The following is a 20,872-nucleotide window of genomic DNA, read 5'->3' as shown; positions in this document are numbered from 1 at the left end:
GACCTTTCGCAGCACTGGTTTGGATGCTACATTCTGAGAGAAGCACTTTCATTTCATAAGAACTCGTCACACCATGACAAGGCACAGATCAGGCGGTTTGTTGTGACCACACCGTCAGGACAGATTAAATGAGGTGGTTACTGCTCATGGACTCATATTATTGATTGTGAAAAATGTCTAATCCTCTACCAAAGTGACATAAAGTGTCAGAAATCCACACCCAGACCAACCAACCTGCATCAGTGAGGGGGGGCTGTGTCCCTCCATCAGACAACGAGCCATTCAGCCCTCGCTGCTGGTCCTCCCATGTCACTTCTACAGCCACAGCCACACACACACACACACACACACATACACACACACACACACATATATATATATATATATATACACGCACACACGCAATCTTAGCAACCTTGGATTATGAAGAGAACAAGGAAGGTCCACACAAAATATGCTAAAAAAGAAAACAGTCAAAATAGACTGCTTAATGCAAAATTACACATTTTGGTCAAAAATCTAAGCTAAAATAGAAATTTGCTCCTATTATATGTTTTAATTCATATATTAACATTTCTGCTGTCTGAAAACAGTGTAGGCTGAAACTACCCAACCTCTTTGCCACTTCAGCACTGAAATCATGGACAGCTCCTCGTCAAAGACAATGAACTTTGCTCCATCTGCTGGCCAACAGAGGAAACAGTCTACAAGGTTCTAAAAAATAAGAGATTATACTCTGCAGTACTTCTACAGCAGAGTGAAATGCAGGAAATACAACCCTTAATTATTACTTGTTGAGATGCAATCATTCATGTTATAGCAGTTTTTGGCAGAAAAAAAAGATTGCAAGTAACTGTCCTAAACGTGAGTTATATATGCAGTCTTAAGGCAGTACTCTGCAGGGTGTGTGCGTGTGTGTTCCATAATCCATGTCTAATTAAAGTGATTGGCAATTTTACAATGGAAATGGAGAGCCCTGTCTTTGTGAGGTGGTGTGAGCTGAGCAGAGTGAACCTCTATCCATGAAGAGCGCAGATTAGGGTCATACTGGAGCCAGAGAATGACAGACCAGCAGAGGTCACAGCGACAGCACTCTGTACATATTAACGTCAGCTTCAGCTACACACAACTCTAATCTCATTACTCCAAATCAACTCCATAGGAATTAACCACACTCTATATATAATAGATGAAATGTGGACAAAGGGCAGTATGAATAAAGGGACCATATACAGTAAACGTGCTACAGCAACGAGAAGAAAGAGTCACCAAGAGTAGCAAAGTATTGGAAATCACAGATGCTTGTGAATATCGCACGTGGAGAACTTGTGTTGACTGAGAAAACCCACACAGCAAAATCACACCATCACACTACTCAGAGGACTTGCCTTTCCTCCCATTTACTGGCGGGCCTTGGGGTTTTTCCTCACAGTCTGCTGCTAGTGGAGAGACAGATGGAGGCCCATGAAAAGATGGAGCTCTGAAATCTTACACTGGTACTGCAAGTCACATTAACATGGCAAACTCATATTGTATGTGCCCAAACACAGACCACACACAAACACCCTGCTATCCCAAGACACTGAATACTAGTTAGCATAGAAAAGCCAGAACACAAAATGCTTTGAACTTCTGGTTAATGATACAACAATGCGTGGCTCATTGTACCATGCATTTGTTTCTGTACTCAGTGCAACATATAACTGTCTTACAGCAGCATTCGCCTTGCAGAATATGACTCAGAGCACAATGTTTAGAGACAATTTAAAAACAGAACGTGGCTTTTTAGAAACCTTACACTGAGTATTTACTGAGTCAGTGTGTAGCTGTGGCAGTGTTGACTAATAGCACCACACAGTCAAAGGACAGCGGCACACCACATTAACAGATGGGAAAGTAGGAAGTGGAAACTGTGGGGAGCTCCAGTTTCTGCCAACAGTCTGGTCATTCATTCAAGCCAGTGGATGAATGTAATGTACATAAACCCATACTGTACATTACTCTCATTCAAAAAATAGGTTCCTCTAAAGAAAGGAGTCAAGAGCATCACATATTTCAGAAAAATGAATGAAAACACAGTGCTTCAGGACAGCTTTAAAGGCTGTTTCTGCAGTGATAAACACACCTGGGCGAGCATGTTGGGGTTCAGGTGGCCTGAACTCCTCCCCTGTTCCCTCTTAGGAGTTGCCACAGATAAACAGATAACATATAATACAATTAGGTATGTGAAAGTATGACATATGACTAAATGTCAAAGCACAGCAGCAAGACAAACAACGGCAGGTTTCTCAACAGTCTAGCTCTTCTTTGTAATCAGCAAGAGGCAATAATATGGATTCAGTCCACAAAAAGCTACGGACACACTCACACAGGCATAAGCTGAGTGCCATACGGCTCTGTGGGAGCTACAGCACAAGGTCAGATCAATACCTCCCCCCACTGCCCACACACTGCCACTGGGCTGAAAGGTACAGCAGAGAGAGAGAGAAAGAGAGAAGTGGGTAAAGATAGACTGCCTGACAGCGGAAAAGTAAAAAGCGAGACGGGGGCAGTAGTGAAGAGAAAAAGGCGACACAAAGAAGCGACGCAGAGGTCGAGACAGAGAGAGCTTCAGTGATAAAAAGATGGCACAGATACAGAAGAAGGGTGGGACTGAGAGGGAGAGCAAAGGAGAGAGTGACGAAGATGGAGAGACAGAGATAGAGACAGAGCGGGGCGGGTTGGCGGCTGTACAGAAGACAGGGAAAGCCCTCATGGACTCTGACAATGATGAAAGAGTTCTGCGAGTGCTTTGACAAGTTCTCCAGAAGTGCTTGAGCTTTACACCCTCTCTATCTTTGTCCCAGTCATTCCCTCCAATCACCGCAAAGCTACAACAGTCCTCAAAGACACAAGCAAAAAACACGATTCTTCTTACAGTACACGTCACAAGTCGCTAAGACACATAACATCTGCCAGAGGAGTGCTGAGGAACAAATGTGACTTCAAATGTCTCTTTGTAGTTGTGGAGATGTGAGAGCTTCAAACTATTGCGCTTTAAACCATTTTCAAAGCCTTGAGTTTACCCTGTTTGGTAGGTACAGACAGTATTAGCTTTGGCGAAGTGTCTCAGCAGTCCAAAAAGCTAAATGACACAGAAACAGGGAGGCTACGTTTGAACACAACACTGGGACAGTAGGATCCAGACAGGCCTCCACCATGACACAGGACATCTAAACTGTACGTTAAACACAGCTGCAACAGAGGGAGGATTCAAGGAGCACAGAGAAGAGCAGCCTCCAGTGAACCCATCCACCCATCATTGCAGACAGGGTTTTGGCCTTCAGAGTAAGGTGCGGCTCAGCCTGCACTCCCAGTCTGAAACACTAAACCCATACATTCAGGTACAGACCTTCACAAGGCTCTGTTCCTTCGTCTCCATCTTCTGAGAGAGAAATGGAAAAGGAACCGAGTAGAAGATGTTATGGATGGAGGGCAAAAGTAAACACCAATAAAGCATAAATCAACAAAGAAAAATCCCTGCATACATGATATAATCTACAGCTTATACTGAGAGATCCCATCAGCAAATAACAGTCCTTCCTGTCTCAGTAAAAAGTGAAGTGTGAGAGTCAGCAGCGACTGTCAAAACAAAGCTCTTCCTCAGCCGCAATCTGCTGGGCCACCGAATAAAAACTATACCACAACAGAAACACACTAATATAAAGATGCCCTTACTCAATAGACATAATGTGTTATACAAGTAGAAAGCAACCAGGTGACTTACTTCTGTCTTTCCCCGTGGGTGGAAGCTGCGGGAGTTGCCGTCCTCGTCTACTGGACATGGGGGTACTGGTGGGACTGGTTTGGACTGATCCACTATGAGGATGCGCCCTACATGACAAAAAGTAGTGGACAATGGGGTGAGGGACAGATTAGGACAAGATCTGATGGCAGATGCAGGGCCTGGCCATGGCGCACCCACATCACAGTGTGAGAAAAGTACAGGGATTTAACACAAAAAGGGAAAGCTCTAGTTCTGACTGCAGAAAGTAAAGCTGAACAAAAAGAGTAAAGCTATCTACTATAGAGGGAGACTATACATGATCTACTTATGCAGGATCAGTTAAATAAGGTATGTTGTATCACATCTTTACTTCTTTGATGGTAGTCACTGGCAGGCTCAATTGGAGATAATCAGTGACAGCAGCTGTACCAACGCACTGAGAGATTGTCGTATTTTTTAATAATTCAAAGCTAAATCTCCTATGTGACAGTGCTAATAGTGGCTCTACAGCTGCATGTAAACAGTTTACAGCTTGACATTGTTTTACATAACGCAGAGATTCCTTGCATTTAGCAACTTTGTGACGATTTCCTGATTGTTTGAAATCCACAAAGTGCCTTGTATCTCCGCATATATAACCAATACACACAGCAATGATGTTTGGCACATGGCATGGGAGTGGAGGGGTACATCAACCGTAGGGAACTGAGCTGCAATAAAAGATGCCAGGTGTGAATCGCATGTACAGTCGACTCATCAAGCTGCAAGGAGAGAAGAGTTCAATGCAGAAACAGCAGACCAGTGCGACCATGCGTTCAGACTGTCCCCAAAAGGCCGCAACTCAAAACGAATAAAGAAAAGAACAGAATGCCATCACAGGACAAACCTCATCGGTTGATGTTAGTAATGAAATCAAAGTAAAATGTTGGCCCATCACCGCTATACTCACACAAGTGTATGAGCAGTGTGTTCCAAAAGAAAACGAGTCAGCACGCTATCTATGGTGTCAGGACTGTCGTGCCTGGGACATGTGTAAAGAAAATACAGCACCGGTGCTTTTGGGGACAAAACAGAAAAGTGGCTGGGTGGGTGGTGAGGTAGTCGTGAGGGGAGAGTGGGTGAGGTGAGGTGAGGTGAGGCGAGGTGAGGCGAGGTGAGGTGAGGTGAGGTGAGGCGAGGCAGGGAAGCAGGGTACTGGGAGGGTGGGAGGCAGGTGGTAGTGATGTGGTTTTTCTGGTTCATTCTGTGAGTTAGTCAGGCTCGGGGTGGGTGGGAGCTCATGGGACGGGATTGGAACTGGTTTAGTTCTACTAAAGTTCTAGTTATGCAAACATTCATCTGAGGCAGAGTTGCTCTGGGGGAAGAAGTAACCTTACTGGATGATTAGAATTTCACACAGTTATCTTCTATCGAGTAGCTAGACTTGCAGATAAGCAAGACATGAATAAGAACACAGTGAATACAGCTTTTGATCAATTTGTCACTATGACAAATAAACTCAGTCAGCAGGCTACCAAGCTTATCACCATAGCCTAATATGAATATGACTGACTAACCTAGATGCTGTAAGTAACCGGATCTCATTATGTCTATTCCAGGTTAGCATCATAATATTAGATTTAATATATTCACTGGGCTTTAGTCTAATAAAATTGCTTACTGATGTTTTAAGCTAATGTTAAAATTATCGCTCCCTCCAGAGTAGCTGTGCCTCAGGGAAATGATTGCACAAGTAAAACTGCAGTCTGCTTCTCTACTGAGCTGGTCTCCGATCTGGGTCACACCTCGTCAAGGCAGGTGAGGGGGGTGCGGACCTCCCAGATGGCAGAGACGGCATGGACCTCATGAGCGAAGAGTCGTGGGGGCGTTCAGTGGAGCGCGAGCGGGATGTGGGGCGCTCTATAGTGGGCCGCTGGTCTGCAGAGCGGGACCTGCTGTGATACTCGTGTCTATCCATGGCTCCGTGGTTCCTACAGAGGTTATTGAGAGATAGGCAGGCACTCAGTGGGGCCCCAGCAGGGCAGGGACAGTCTGCTGGCAGGGTGGACAGTCTGGAGGCCAAAGAAATTTGTTGCAACCTCGAATCTCCTCCAAGATGCATGGGTGTAAGTAACATACCTGTTTTCTTTGGGTTTGTTTTTGCATGTTTTAACCCATTTACTACAAATCACATACTGTACTTCACATTATTTCTGATTATGTTTTCCCCAACTACTACCCAGCCACTTGACTCAATCAAATTCTGTATGTTGTGGTCGGAATTAACTTGACACTTGAACATCATGCATGCTTCAGTTGTGGTCAAATTTCATTACATGTGCACTGTAATCAGGGTGCAGATTTCTAAAGCTATCTGCAGCTGACATGATGTTCTAAAGCCTTTTGTTCATTGCAAATGTAGCTGGATGGGACTGATTGGGTGCAGTCACCAAACACATCCCTTTCCATAAGCTGATTTTCAACCTGAACGCTGCATGTTCATTGAGAAAAAAAAACACATTCAAAAACAGGTCTGCTGTAATGTCAAGTATATATGACTTCCGTATTTTTTATTTTTTTTTTAGTAAACTGACTAAAACAAGCAAAAACACAGGTATGGTCCTTTAAAGGGACAACATGAAGTTATTCAGCAACTCTTAGAGAACAGCAGACAACATTATAATGTTAAAATGCCACCTTTTCCAATCAAGGTGGCTGAATTGCATGTCAAGTTGACAGTCAATTTCAGATAATCAATAAGCACTCACGCTGTCTGGATTTTGTGAAATGTACATATGGTTCAACTTACATGCAATTCTTTACTTTTTTTATCACTACAACTTTGTCTGTATTATTCTCCATAAGCAGCTGAAGTACTTAATTTTAAGGGTGGACAGTATGCACAGACAGCTAGGTGGATCCTGTCTGGGTTATGGTTCTTGTAGTGAATTAATTAAGAAGTCTTCAGGTTGTGCAGAAATGGAAGGGACCATGTGGTGTCTCTCTTTACGTGATAGGTGAGTGTTCATTTGCAGAGTGTTTGAGGTCGAGTGAAATGTGAGGGGGAAGTGAAGTGTATCTCTGCATTGCATTTGGCCTGTTCTATGTGTTATTTCCTGAAAAATGCCCAGCCATCATGAGTATTTTTGGCACAGTGAGGATGAAGGCACATCTTGATCTGAAGAGCTGCAGAAAAAAAAGCAGTTTCTCAACCAGGAAAATCATTGATAATGTAGAGGATACTGTTTGACTTTGAACAGAGAAAAGAAAACAAAAGCATGTCCATAAAACTGCATCACATTGCACATATCAAAAAAAGTGAAATATTTAATTTGGCCTTTGGACATAAGTTGTCACAAGTAAAGAGTTTGAAAGCATGCACACTGTTTGGAAGTTCTTCACAGTTAAAATTTATTTATGTTTATGTTGACTAAAGCAACCAATATTTAACTAAACCATTATAACATTTTTATTCTAATGCGCAGAAGGCATGTTGGTGTCTGCACAGTAGGTGGGAGCTGCTTCTAATAAGTCTAACAGACACTAAAAGACTTCTATAAATTATTTGAAATCATGACTTTGTTGAAAACCTTTGAGGGTGTGGAAGAAAAACTTTTCAATGAATAAACCAATCTTGTCATGTCTCATAGTGTCTGTAGCCTTCTGTAGTATGAAAAATTGTCCAGGAGAGATGTTCTTTTTACCTCCGACAGCAAAACAGGCTCGTCGTTTAGTGACGAGCAGCCTTTAACGTTCTTTATCTGCAGTCATTTACAGTGGTGGTCAACATAATCATTAGTGGATTCCCATCGTGAGCTTGTTACAGCCAAGGATTTATGGGAAATGTGAAGGTTACGTCTGTTACAAATCAAACTTCGCATTAGGTGTAATTTGATGGATATAGCCATGACACAGACACACTGCACTTTGGAATAGCACTGCTCACTGTATTCTCACTGGAGTCCAACCAAGTCTGAAATATTAGTTTTGTGTGCTTGGAAAAGCAAGCTTTGTCCCTCTCAAGGTACTCTCTGGGATAAAGCACTTTAACAACAGAACCATGACTAAACTTTGTTGCATGTTATTTTCTAATCTAAATTAAGACACTTGCCGAAAGGCTCAAACTCTACTAATGCCCTCCTTTGCTTATCTGTCTTCTTTTCCTCTTCCACATGCCTTTTGTGTCTTGATTCTGCCCTCATTTCTTTTTCAGTTTTCTCTGTTGTTTTTACTCTGTCCTGGGTGCAGACAGAAACAATGAACATCTGTGTGCAGAGAGGAGGGAAATCTACTCTGATCCTCTGTGGATAACATTGAAATACAAGCTACTTTCCTCTCTCTGTTGGTTCAGATGAAAAGAAAAGGAGAGAAGCGAAGACGGAGAGCTCTCGTTAATGGCTATCTAGGCTATAGGCTGAGCCTTAAGTCGAGCCAAGCTGGGCCTCAGGGAAACTTTGTGACACTTTAATAAAGTCAGTCAGGCTCTCAGGCTGCGTTCTGAGGACTCATCACTTTTTTTCCTCCTGGAGTGGAGAGAAATGGCACAAACGTCACGTTATTCCTGACTGAAAGCCAGATGGCAGCAGGCGGAAGATTGAAGACAGAGAAAAGTGGAGTCATTTACAGCGTTTCACTGGTGGGCGGGGGGCGATGTGAGTTCTTTCTTTTTATTGGTGCACCAGAACGCTGGCGTGGGTCCTGGGGATGGATGGGTGTCAGCAGGCCTTTCTATGCGTGCTTGGAACGGCCCAGCAGCTCATTCTGGCCAGACACAAGAAGCCAAAGGCCAAACACAGATTTTACAAAGCTACTGTGCAGCCCAGAGCAATGCATCAGAGATGCTATTGTATAAGTGAGCCATAAGCAGCTGCCAATAGCATGTAAAAAAGACAACATTAAAAATCACACACATACTGCTGTTGGTATAATGTACATGGGTACATAAACAAGGACATCAACGTAGAAACAGTCAGGTGCTGGCCAAGAGCTTACTCAACAACCAGAATACATACAGCCGACATCAGCAACACACAGAGCTCTGAGCCTCGACATACAGAGGCAGTTGTGTATTATCATTTTACATCAACAACCTCAGAGCTGTGATGACTCTTCAACAAAAACCGATATCAGACAGGATATCATTTTCGGTCATCACACGTACGACCACGGATAAATTAAAAATGGACGAGGGACAATTTGAAGAGACCACAAGATGGCGGATGCACAGATGCAGCGGCAGTGCATGTCAATACCTCTCGTAGTCAAAGTCGGAGGAGTAGGCGCCCTCAGAATAGGCACGGGCCATCCTAGTGGAACGCAGTAACCTGACTGCTTCCTCTCGGCAGATCGGGTACACGCGATGGTTGCGGCTGGCGAAAAAATATCACAACTGGTCAGCATTTAATTTTTTTTCCAGCAGAAGAGGAAGTTACATAAAAAAGGAACCTGGAAACGGAGACAAGAAGTACACCTTTTGGATTTCAATGACAGACTTCCTCCATCTGTTCTCTGTCTGAGCACACACTTTGATTGTCCCATAGATCCACAGTGACGACACAGAAACTGAAGGCTAATACACTGAACTGCACACTGGATGTACCAACATGTATGCAGGAGAAACCACCTCTGCTGGACAAAACTTCACAACCATAGACCACTTATCCATCGTCAGTATTGCTATAGTCGCTCTTTTGTTGGACAAGATGCTCATCTCGGAATCCTGTGGTCAATTTTTGGAGAGGAATGCTTGTGTGACGATGACTGAGATGATGAAAAGAGAGAATAAGCAATGCTGATACTGGATGGATGAAGTGCACGGCCACGGAGTCACTCATTTTCTCATTAAAGTGTAGTAATGGACCGTCACACATAGTACGCATATATTTGTTCTTTTGCAGAAGAAATATATACTTTAACAGAACACAACACAACACTGATGGCACTGACAGTGGCCGGGTAATATGAAGCAGCCTCTTCAGTGCATCTGAAGGCCACGTTATGTGATATTGACTTAGTGGACTTGGCGTCAACGACCACTGTGAGGTTCTTACAGTGCATAGAAAACATGCCCTCGTGTCAGTGCCATGTGTTCAGCACCCAAATGAAAGGAGAAAGAAGAGGAGATGTTGGATGGTGTTGAGGGCGTGTTGGGTTGGAAGGTGGAGGTACAGAGAGGCTTCATGCATGCTCAGGTGAAAGTCTACCTGGGTTCCTTTTGAGGATCATCAATAGGCTGAGTATGTCTGGTTCGAGGTAGGGTGAGAAAATGGCTGCGACCACATGGAGGGAGGAGAGAAGACAGAGATGGATCTGAGATGGCGCCGAGGAAGAAGCAGAGGAGGAGGAGGAGGAGAGAAAGGATTGGAGAAAGACAGAATTGTAGCAGACAGATGGAGAGGTGAGGAAAGAGAGGGAGAGAGATCGGGAGATTTCTCAAAGAAATAGGATATAAAGAGACTGAGAAAGTTCATAGGAAAGGTTGATGTAACAGTTTCAAAGAGGAAAAACAGGCAAGGAAGATAAGAGAGGCTGAGGAATCGGATGGCGAGGAGATGTCTTCCTCAGCTTCACCACACAGACAGATGAAAGTGTTACACCGAGTACACCAGCAGCATTCACGGAGGAAAGAGCAGAACATCACAGTCCAGACACCTGAACCTGCTTGGTGTCACTTCTACAGGATGTTTAAACGACTTAATATCATGCACAATACAAGATTTCTTCTTTGACGGACACAATTTCAAGAATATTTGAAAAAAGTAGGAAAACAGTGAAAATGACACCAGCCTCACAAAAAGCTGCACAAATTCCAGAGGAGATTTTTTGATTTAGTCAGCGTCCTGGAGCAATGCCAACTTCTCCATGACTCATTTCCTGTGTCATTTTCAACTGTTTTCAATAAATAACCGGACACTGTTAATTAAAGCAGCGGAAATACACTCAAGTGAGCACTGTCCCAGACAATTTAGATAAGTGCATTTTCTGCGTCTGACACTGATTTAGGCCAAGCCTCAGAAATATCAAATAAAGTTAATTGGACGAAGGAAAGTAGCCGCGGCCTGGCAGTGCCAAGGCTATGATTGGACTCTTGGAGCAACGTTTTCCAGCCCTCAGAGAAAATAAGTGCTGATGAAGGATAACTGACCACTTCCCCTTGACCACCTCCTCCATAAAGATAGTGAGACACAAGCAAATACTGTATACTGGATGCAGCATTTACAGCTCTGGCTCCAAACGTTTCCTGCATAATTCCAGCTGCCTGAATCCAAGATGGAATAAACGGGCTGTTAACTACTCCTCTTAAGCAGTGCAGTCTGATCCAAGTGTGGTTTTCATGTGGGATGATAATGTGTGACACAGCATTTCTGATGAATAGTATATATTTTCATCTGTAATGATCAAACTTTCAGTGGGTGTTTGCTGTTGTCATTTGTTGACATTCCTCGTTTGGAGGTTCAGAGTAATACTGTTTGTACACATGACAGAGGAATATGGAGGAGGCAAGGGTCAGAGTGTAGGGAACTCACACCACTGTATCTGATTCAAAATATTTTGATCAATTATTTCCAAGGAATGGAGAAAGTTGCTCTTCAAATTCAGGAATATAAGAAGAATAAAAGCACCCACACATGTGATCAGTTTCCAGAGAGTTTAAGGCAGACGGCATCGTGCATAAAGTGTATGCGTGCATCAACACCTCCCTGCATATCTTCTCACCAGCCCCCACTTGTGCTTGTCAGCATTTGTTCATGCATGCCCACGTACGTACATGCATCTACTACACACAAGTGTAAGCTGGACTGTGTGTGTACCTGTCAGGTGAGTAGTTATCTTCTGACACACTGTGGTGGTCCACTCTAGTGGAGGAGCTGTACTGAGAAGGCCTAAGATCAAAGGCTGGGTCCAGACTTCTGCTGTGTGACAGAAGCGGACTGGATCACCCCTCATATAGTTTACATGTCACACACTGCCCCCTACTGGCCAGGAGGCACATCGCCTTATGTTTACAGTAGGTGAGGCATGCAGAGTAACCACCAGACATAGTGCATCCTACACAGGGGTGATGTGGCATTTTGAAGGCAGTGCAAGGACAGCAACACTTAGCGCTACAACCAAATGCGTGACTGATTTCAAATTCCCATTTTTCAAAGGAACCTGAAAAGCAATTTGTTTAGCGAAGTTACAAAACATATATTACCCTTAAACAGGAAAATTAAGGCATCCTCCATCAATGTGTGTTTGCTCATAAAAGATATAAACGGGGTGTTCGATGGATTCATATTTAAAGAAAAAAAAACAACACAGAATCTATACCCAGAAATCAAGGGTAGTTACCTGGATGGTGGGGGAACGCTGGGAGAGCGCGACCGCGCCCGGTTAATATCAGCCGACCGAGAGCAGTGGTTGGATGACATCACCTGCTCAGGGACAGACAACGTGGAGCTCTGGAAGTCTCTGCCATTTGGCCGGTAGTCTGTGAAGACAAGAACGGACAAAGAAAGGGAGGGATGGAGGGGCACGGTTAAGAGGGGGAGGGCGTTGGGTTCTGTAATTGAACTGTTAACACCTTGTGTTCCCTGTATTTCTGAGTGATTGAAATAGCTAAATTTGCAGCATTTGCTAATGAAAAATGATGACAGCTAATGATGCAGACCAAGTTTAACCCCACCGTGTAATAACTTACCAAACTTTATCCAACTTACGCTAAATGCCAATCTGCACAGTCACAGATTTTCTATTTTCATTATGCTGAGTTTCGATATTCCCAAAAGGAGGACGAGATTTCAATAAAGGTGCAATTCCTCTGCAGTGTTAACACTGTGCATTAAACATGAAAATAGCCTTTAAAAAGTCAGAAACATTATAATGAATTTTCTCTGCAAGGCCGATTAGTCCATTGAACTTGAAAGAGTTCATTAACGATAATCAGACATGGCTAGCAGCCGTGGTTAAGGTCAATGCCTAGCACTATTAAAGTTGATTGATATTCAATAGAGTGTATAGCACATTAAAATGAGTTAAAGAAAAGCCTGAATCAAAAGAAGGAAAGGTAGGAAAAATTGGAGGCAATGATAAAGAAATGTAGACCTTCACTTGAGGAAGTTTGACATATTAATATGAAAAGATTTTCTTTCTGATGGGAGGCCACTGTGCGTAATAGTTGGAATAAATCTATTAGAATATTCAAACTAAATGATCCTCATCATGAGTGAACACAAGTCAAATTCTGAAATTTCGAATTGGAACTATCACATGCGCTTCTACCATTCTTACACAGATTTGAATAAAACCAAAGCTAAAAAACAGAACAAAGTAAACAATACATTGGCTTCATTATTAGATTTCACAACAGCAGCTCCAACACTGAGCCCCCTGCAGCTGAGCAATCAACTTCCATGCACAGCCAAATGAAATCTATTCTTCCTCTTGACATGCAACCTCACGCATGAGTACAGCCTGTCTGTTAAGCACACATAACAGGACGAGCCTTTACTGACAATTAATAGGATTTAATAAGAGGTGTGGGCTGCATCAGTGCAGAAGTAGGGAACAGGACACGGGAGTGTCAAAGCAGGAATAAATGTGATGTGCAAATGATTAAAAAAAATGTGATTTCTCACTTGTAAAATTCTGCTGTATCAAAAGAGACCAACAACATGAATTATACTTTGAAAGAAGATTAGATAGGCACGGCCTGTGCAGTAATTACTTGTGTGTTCACTTGACTAAAAGTGCCCGCTGCACTGTACGTACCAGACAATTAGACACCTGGCAGTTATTGGACTGTCACATAAAATGCACTGAAAAAAATGCCTTTCTTCCCCATTTGGAAGTAATGGTGTCAGCAGTTTAATACAAAGACTGCAGGATAAACTGAGACGTGGTGGAGCCTGAGTAAAGAGGAGGGTGCGACCAGAGCTGAGCGAAGGGGTATTCCCTTCACTGTGAATGAAGTGGAGGGGACTGGCATGGTGAGGCAGTGAGGGGCTGATGAGAATGTTAAAGAGGCTGCAGGAGGATTTCCCTCAGCTAAGGTATCATCAGCAAGCCCAGGCTTCCCCTCTCTGTCTGCCTGTCTGACAGACATTCTTGTCTGTCCAGTGCATTTCCCCCATAATGTCTCACATTCTTTCCCTCTCTTCTTCTCCTCTGTGGCCTGTGTCTGCCTATAGGGATGTGAAGTATTGCCACATGTTAAACCAACAGTGCAGGCAGCTGCCTCCATCCTGCAATTTGCCAACAGCTGTCCTGCAAACAAGGTTGGCACAATTTCTGCGGTCTTCAAGTAAAAGAAAAATAGGGATGGAGCTTATTAAAGAGGAGAGCAGTGAATAAACCATACTGCTTGCCAGCTCTACGTTTGCATGAGAAAACTAAACGAGCCTCTATTTTTTTCTGTCTTCTTACTTCAACACCATTTTCTTCGAGGTTGATATTTTATGTGGGCAAATTTCAAGTACTTCTCCTTCTTCCTCTCTGTCTTTTTTCTCTGGCTGGTAACAGCTCGTCTTCTCCTTTTCTGATGTGCAGCGTGGGCGTGCTGCTGGAGCCTCAGTGAGTACAGCAGAACAGCAACTAGCAGAGCAGAGGCAGACAAAATCTCAGTGCTGCCTCACTGTGCTGCTGCTGCTGCTGCTGCTGCTGCTGCTGCTGCTGGTGGGCTGCAGCATTTTACCCTGCTAATATGATATATAACAGTATTTGTAAGCTGTTCGAGCCACGGGAGCATTTGACAGATGGGGACATGTAGAAGGTTAGCCAAGTTCAAGGCCAAAGCAAATAAACATAAAATGGTAATATGGGCTGGTGACACATCCCACAGACATTAGAAACTATTTGTATCGCGACGTCCAGACGGTCTCTTAGCCGTTTGTTTTCCAGATTTCATTCACTTCCATTACCAATAAACTCATTCACACGCACTAATAAGCATGTCAATATGACCTTAATATATTACCTGTTATTACCCCGACACCATCTTCACAATCATAGTCTGAGATCTCACTGTCACTTATCCTCTGGGATCCTTCAAGATGAAGAGACAGAGAGAAACAGAAGAGAGAGAAGACGATGTGTAATTGAATGAGGAGAGAAAGGGGGAGACAGAGAGATGGGGGTAAGAAGGGGATGTCATTTTCATTCCCTCGCTTTTTCTGTATTATGCTTCCCTGAGTTGGTTAAACTGAAAGTTCTAACTGAATCCAAGAAGACGTGCACCCAGTGAAGGCAATGTCAGGCTCTAACTCATGTTGCACCCCACAAACACAACAAACAGTCCCGCAAGAGAGCATTTTGGATAAACTACGCCTCAGCCGTAACAAATAACACTGCATTTTGCTGCTCGACTTCAACATAAACAGTAAATCTCTCTTCATCTGAACTGTGACACTTTTAAATGACACATTCAATCATTCAATTTACATGTGATGCTCAGGGTGGGAGAAGTGATATGGCTTTACAGCTCTTTCTTCATCTTCCACAGTAGCCTTATCACCCCTCCCTGTACCCTCTCTTTAAAGTATGACCCCCCTCCCTGCAGCACGGCCCCCCTCCCCCAAACCACCCTCACCGTTCAGTCAACTTAAATCAACTGGACACATGTGCTTTATCAGAAATGACAAGTGCTGCACTCTGGCAGTGCCGCTCCCAACCTCTCATCTCAGTTGGCTGGAGACTTTTTACAGCTGTCAGCTCTTTCACCTCACACTAACACAAACGCCCAGAAAATCATCCTGGTGAGGGAGGCGAGCAAACCTTAAGTGTCTACCAGAAGCAGTAGAGTGAAGCAGTCCTGTGTAACGCAGACTACAGTACAGTGGACTGAAGCATTTAACCAGAAAAATAGTCCCAGAATGTAACAGCGGTGAGAGGAGGGCCAGAAAACGAGCTGTTTTTGGGGTTTGGTTAGAGGAAATACAACGGTATAAAATAATGTTTTATGCATGAAGATAATCAAAGGGCTCTTTTTTTTACTTTCTTGAAGTAAATATTCCACCACGGCTAAGGCAGATTACGAACAGTAAGCAAAGTATCGCACCAGCAATGGAGCCATCTATCGTATCCTGTGACCATTTCAGAAACACACATTCAAGACACACAAATACAAGCAAAGCAGAATGGGCTGCAAAGTTTGCCAAAAGCACTTTGTGCATTTTTAAAAGGGGAAATATTGGTTACGGGCGAAATAATAAACAATATACATCACAGAGGAAAAGCAAGTGGTCAAAGTTTAAGTATATTGTGTCTGCAAGGACTGGCAGATAGCCTGGGATTTTCTAAAATCACTTTAGGATGAGGATCGAGTGCAGTTTTGCAGGATACGGTGGGTTGCAGGATGGGATTGTGTGATCGTTCACAGGTGAATACACAGAGAGGGAGAGACCACTGTGTCCTAAATCTCTGTTTCCCTGGAGCGTGCACGTGTCTGATTCCCTGGGTAGATTTCAAACGAGTGGTGTAAAATTTACACCAGCTCCCCACATTGAAATCCTTGTAAGGCAGCAGAAACATGCACCCTTCATGGAAAAAAGGGGTGGAGAATCAGGGCACAAGGATGCATCATTGAAGAGGAGAGGAGAACACTCAGATGCTCTGTGGAGCAGCACTGCCTGCAAGTGCAGGGGGCCTTTACCTGAGTTGTATGAATATGAGCCTTTGTCTGTAAAAGCAGAAGTAGTACGGTTGATGTCACATGGATGACAAAGACAAGATATGCAGAAGAAAACCAGTGGGTAAAGCTGTAGAGCTGTAGAGCCTGATTTTATTAAATTAATTTAGTGACCTTAGTGATTAACATTTGGTCTGTACATGTTTAGTGGCATCAGCTCATTGATATAGACTGGACGGATGTTACTGACTTACGACAGTTGCAAACACCATGTGAAAGAAAAATCATGGCACTGGCTCTGATAGTGTGCATACAGTATAACTCATATCTCACTGATTTTACTTTGTCTTAAAGGGTGGCCACTCTCACTCTTTCTTTATTGTAAATTTGTGTGACATGTGTCGGTGACAAAGGAGTTACGCACTCTGCAGCCGCTGTGTTGGACTCTCTCCATGGAGCTGCCTGCGCTGTGCGTTCGGGGAGGCACGTGGGAGCGGGATGGAGGACACATCGTGGGTTTGTAGCTTGTACCAGTGTGGCTCGTCATCCAGGAGAGCTGTCTCCAGCTCGATGAGGATCTGCGAAGGAAAGAGACCACGGTAATGTCTCTTTTTAACTCTAGTGAAAACTAGCCTAGTTTTCCTCAATGATAGAATTATGGCAACAATACTCATGTAGCTCATACAGTGAGCTTCCCTCTGATCAAGGTGTGTTCATTTATTATAACAGCTCTACACAGTGAATAAAAAACATCAAAACTCCATATCCAAGAGCCAAGAGCGCAGTTAAAGGCTTGACCCCATTCAAGAGGATTAGCTGAGATAGTGTAAGTGAGTGTCCCTGATGGGTGGGGTTTGGTTTTCTTACCTCTCCCAGGAATTCGCTTTCCTCCTCTCTCACCCTGGCTTGGTCCCACAATGTGATCTCCAGCATTCGCTCCCGAAACTCCCGCCGGTGCACCGGCGAATACATAAAGGTCTGGTTCCATTTTGGCTCTAAGGATTTCTTTACCGTTTTTGTTCTCCTCTTGCTTTTGTCGCTGGAGGAACAATAATTCAAACTGTTTTTATTTACAACCATGATAGGGAAGAGCCACGAATACAACAGATCAATAACACGACACAGCACAGAGCACGTCACCGTGGCATGCTGCTGATGAGAATGAGATGGCATGACTGTGCTATTTCCTTATAAATGTCCACTTCCTGCATTCTTCATCAGTGCATGAGGAAGAAATGCTTCTCGAGATGCAAAACTGCAGTGAACAAAGTAATTACACACATATCCATAAAGCCTTTCCTGATATAATGACTAAAAACCCTTGACACAAGACCTAATGGCATCACATCCACGTCTCAAAAATCCACACAAAGATAGAATCTATTTTCCAAAACATATAATAACTCGGTTCAGCCCACTGTCTTCCTGCATGGAGTGAAATGACATGAAGCACACGGCAATGGTGTTAATGGTAACTGTCTCTACTCTTACCTTCTATCAGGGAGGAAGTAGATTTTGACGTAAGGGTTCCTGGGCCGGCCGTCTTCCCTGGGTGGCAGGTCTTTGGCGCCCAGGATGGTGACGATTAGCTGATGGCCCACTTTGTCATACCAAAGTTTGACCTGCGGGGGCAGAGCAGAGACAGCCTTCTGAGAGACTGGTTAGGTCCAACAGGAGTAAAAACACATGGAGGGGCTGATGCAGGAGAAGACTACTTCATCAAATTAGAAACTAAGTTATAACGTGTGCCTCCTCTTGAGACCTATCTCATTTCAGCTGTCACTGTTTTTGACCACAGCACAGGGTCTTCTCCTGTATTGACCCTTCAGGGGAAAGGACAAAGATGTCTACCTGCTAAGATGATGTCAGGTCACATGCTTGGCGGAGCAACTTATCACAGCTTAAGTGGTCATTTTTGTAGTTCTGTGCATGATGCTATGCTAATTATGTACATATACATAATCACTTTGTTTCTTTCTTCTCTGTTAAATGTTTTAAATCTATGTGTTTATGTTCATCATTTCCTCTGCGGGAATGAACAAAAATCAACTGTGTGCTCCATTGAAATGATACCGTCTACCAGTGATGATGTTGTCTCAAATAATGTTCCTTTACATATTCAGAGGGCATTTACAAGGAGAAATCAATCATGCTGTTGCGAGAGGAATCGAAGACAGTTCACACTGAAAGGGAAGTATGGACTTCAAAAGAAGACACTTAGAAGAAGAAAAACTCCAACTGAAGCCTTAAAGAAAGTAGATGAAATGAGAAATTAAACTTCTAAGCTTTAGTCCATACTTCTTTAAAAACATGATTATGGAAAGGGTCTGCACCATTTAAAACTACCAGCTATACATGCAGCAACGCAAGAGAGAGCATTCAAGACAAGTCAGTAGATTTCATATGGGCAAAAACAGACAGCAGAGGGCTTATGGGAAAACAAATTGTACCAAATAACTTCTAAACTTGTAGCCCACCAAAAAGCCAGATACTGCAAAATGTGGAGATGTTGTACTGTCTGTGAATTGGCAAAAATTCTCAGGAAAGATTCACCTTAGAAATATACAAAAAAGTGGCTTTACAATGTGTACATCTAGTATTTATTAAGCGTACACATGTGAACACACACACACAGACACACCCAGACGCATAAAAAACGTACTTATGTACCTCCATTCTAACTCTGTATCAGGTGTTTAGACGCCTCTAAATTTGAAAACCCACAGTGCATATCCTTGAAGACAGCTGCGTAATCAATCATGCATAATAACAATATTCTCGCATCAGAGCCATATAAAGTTTGTTGAGGGCACTCTTAAGCAAAACAACATGCTGTAACAGCGCCAACGAGATAAATATCCCAAATTACAAGCAGGAGCGTTAACCTTCAAGCTAACGGAGTCAAGACTACAGAGTCACACAAAGTGATTCTACTGCGTCATAAAACAACAATCACAAAAAAGACAGACTGATATTAAAGATGACAGATTAAAAGAGACCCTCGGAGCAAAGCAAAACCTTCAGAGCTTTGCCGGCTTTGAAGTTCGTTATTTGGGAGGTACAATTTGCTTGTACGTTAACTCTGATCTGGAAGGGAAAATGCGGTTTGGTTTCCAACACAAGATGGTGACTTGGTATCTTTTCACTGCAACATGAAACTGCAGACCCATCAAAGCTTGCATCAAGCTGCTAATTAACATCACTGCAACTCACACATGGAGTTCCTGTGGATGTGTGTGGGGTTCGAGTTATCAAGGCCTGGGTTCATGTCACACTGAAGCAGAAAATAACCCAAGTCCTTTGTCCTAAAAAGCTCACGGAGACACCCTTCTGCATTGCCAGCGATCCAAAATGTTAGACACAAGGAAGGGTCAATTACAGGTGTCAAATCAGGCAATGGAAGAGTGCCTCTTAAAATGTGTTCAGATTAGTTGGGCATGCACTACCTAGGAAGAATGACGTGAATGGGTTAAAATGAGTACCAATAACTCTGTCATAACAATCAAGAAATCAAGAAATCAAACTGAAGAAAATGACACAATGCACTGCACTGAAAGGGAAACTTGAAGCTGCCATTTCCCAGGAATGCATTTTCCAAAGTATGGAAACAGAAAAAAGGCCAGTCAACAGTCAATGAGCAAAGACCAAATAGAGATTGTGCCCTTCAGACGGGGCCTATTACCTGGACCCTAGGGGCAAAAGGCGTTGTTCTTCTACTAAGGCTTTGGCTCTGGATAATCAAAATTAAATAGTAAAAAACAAACAAACAAAAAAAAAAAAACAGAAAAGAAAAGAAAGAAAGAAAAGAAAATGCAATAAAAACCAAAACCCCACAAAACAACAACAAAGACTCACAGTACACTCTAAACACGACACAAGATTGTACTTTCAGGAGGGAGATTTATGCCAGTGGGCTCATTCATATTTCACTTTCTCCTCCCTCACTTATATCTTTGTTTCTCTGCTTTATAATTACTTGTCCCTGATCTCCTCAGCTCTGTTCTGCACAGGATGTGTCTCTCTTCCTGGACCCTTTCTCCTCCGCTGCAAAGCTTGCATCCCAGCGACGTTAAACCCTGGTTATCCCAAAACACATAACACAAAGACTGCTCCAAAAATATCACACTGCCAGTTCTTTACTGTGTAGAATATTCCTCATCAGGCACTGCAGGTCTGAGGAAGTTTATTCAATGAACTGAACTGTTTCAGCTGTTTTTGCATTTCAAGGTCAGTTGCTTCAAGAAGAGAACACAAGTAGTATCTGGGCTAGATCTGGGGTCTGCAGAATTTGCTGCTTGCTTTAATTGGCTGACATAGTGTTAGAGGTGTCAATGTGAGTCAAACTACACCACAGCTTTTGGAATGTGCCATTTTTCTGATATAGCACATCAACAAAAGCTTAAAACATTCGCACAGGATCAAACTTTAAGATCACGAAGTGCCTTCAAACTCATTGTTAGTCAAACCCAACTATTCCTCATACGTAATATTAATCCTGTGAGGAACACCTGCACTGGAGG

The 20,872-nt window shown here is 43.1% G+C and overlaps 1 protein-coding gene across 32 annotated transcripts in view; it reads right to left on the bottom strand.

Moving 5' to 3' along the window:
• The window catches only part of rims2a (regulating synaptic membrane exocytosis 2a), a 135,570-nt gene that overhangs the window by 32,339 nt on the left and 82,359 nt on the right, over positions 1 to 20,872 (bottom strand). For 8 of the 32 annotated variants that reach the window (XM_070966043.1, XM_070966040.1, XM_070966048.1 and 5 more), the window contains 11 exons: positions 17,844 to 17,974; positions 17,220 to 17,391; positions 16,777 to 16,930; positions 14,703 to 14,771; positions 12,080 to 12,218; positions 11,557 to 11,658; positions 9,949 to 10,014; positions 8,998 to 9,114; positions 5,551 to 5,736; positions 3,767 to 3,873; positions 3,392 to 3,424 (listed from right to left, as the gene is read on the bottom strand). In XM_070966043.1, coding sequence (XP_070822144.1) covers positions 3,392 to 3,424; positions 3,767 to 3,873; positions 5,551 to 5,736; positions 8,998 to 9,114; positions 9,949 to 10,014; positions 11,557 to 11,658; positions 12,080 to 12,218; positions 14,703 to 14,771; positions 16,777 to 16,930; positions 17,220 to 17,391; positions 17,844 to 17,974 — 1,276 coding nt within the window. Of the gene's footprint in view, positions 1 to 3,391; positions 3,425 to 3,766; positions 3,874 to 5,550; positions 5,737 to 8,997; positions 9,115 to 9,948; positions 10,015 to 11,556; positions 11,659 to 12,079; positions 12,219 to 14,702; positions 14,772 to 16,376; positions 16,404 to 16,776; positions 16,931 to 17,219; positions 17,413 to 17,843; positions 17,975 to 20,034; positions 20,083 to 20,872 lie in introns of all 32 variants that reach the window. The other 24 variants (XM_070966059.1, XM_070966056.1, XM_070966062.1 and 21 more) reach the window with 12 other exon arrangements.

This window comes from Chaetodon trifascialis, chromosome 7, assembly GCF_039877785.1.
Source record: "Chaetodon trifascialis isolate fChaTrf1 chromosome 7, fChaTrf1.hap1, whole genome shotgun sequence".
NCBI lineage: Eukaryota > Metazoa > Chordata > Actinopteri > Chaetodontiformes > Chaetodontidae > Chaetodon > Chaetodon trifascialis.
Note: the sequence above shows the minus strand (reverse complement) of the source record. Positions and strands in the feature narration are given on the sequence as shown.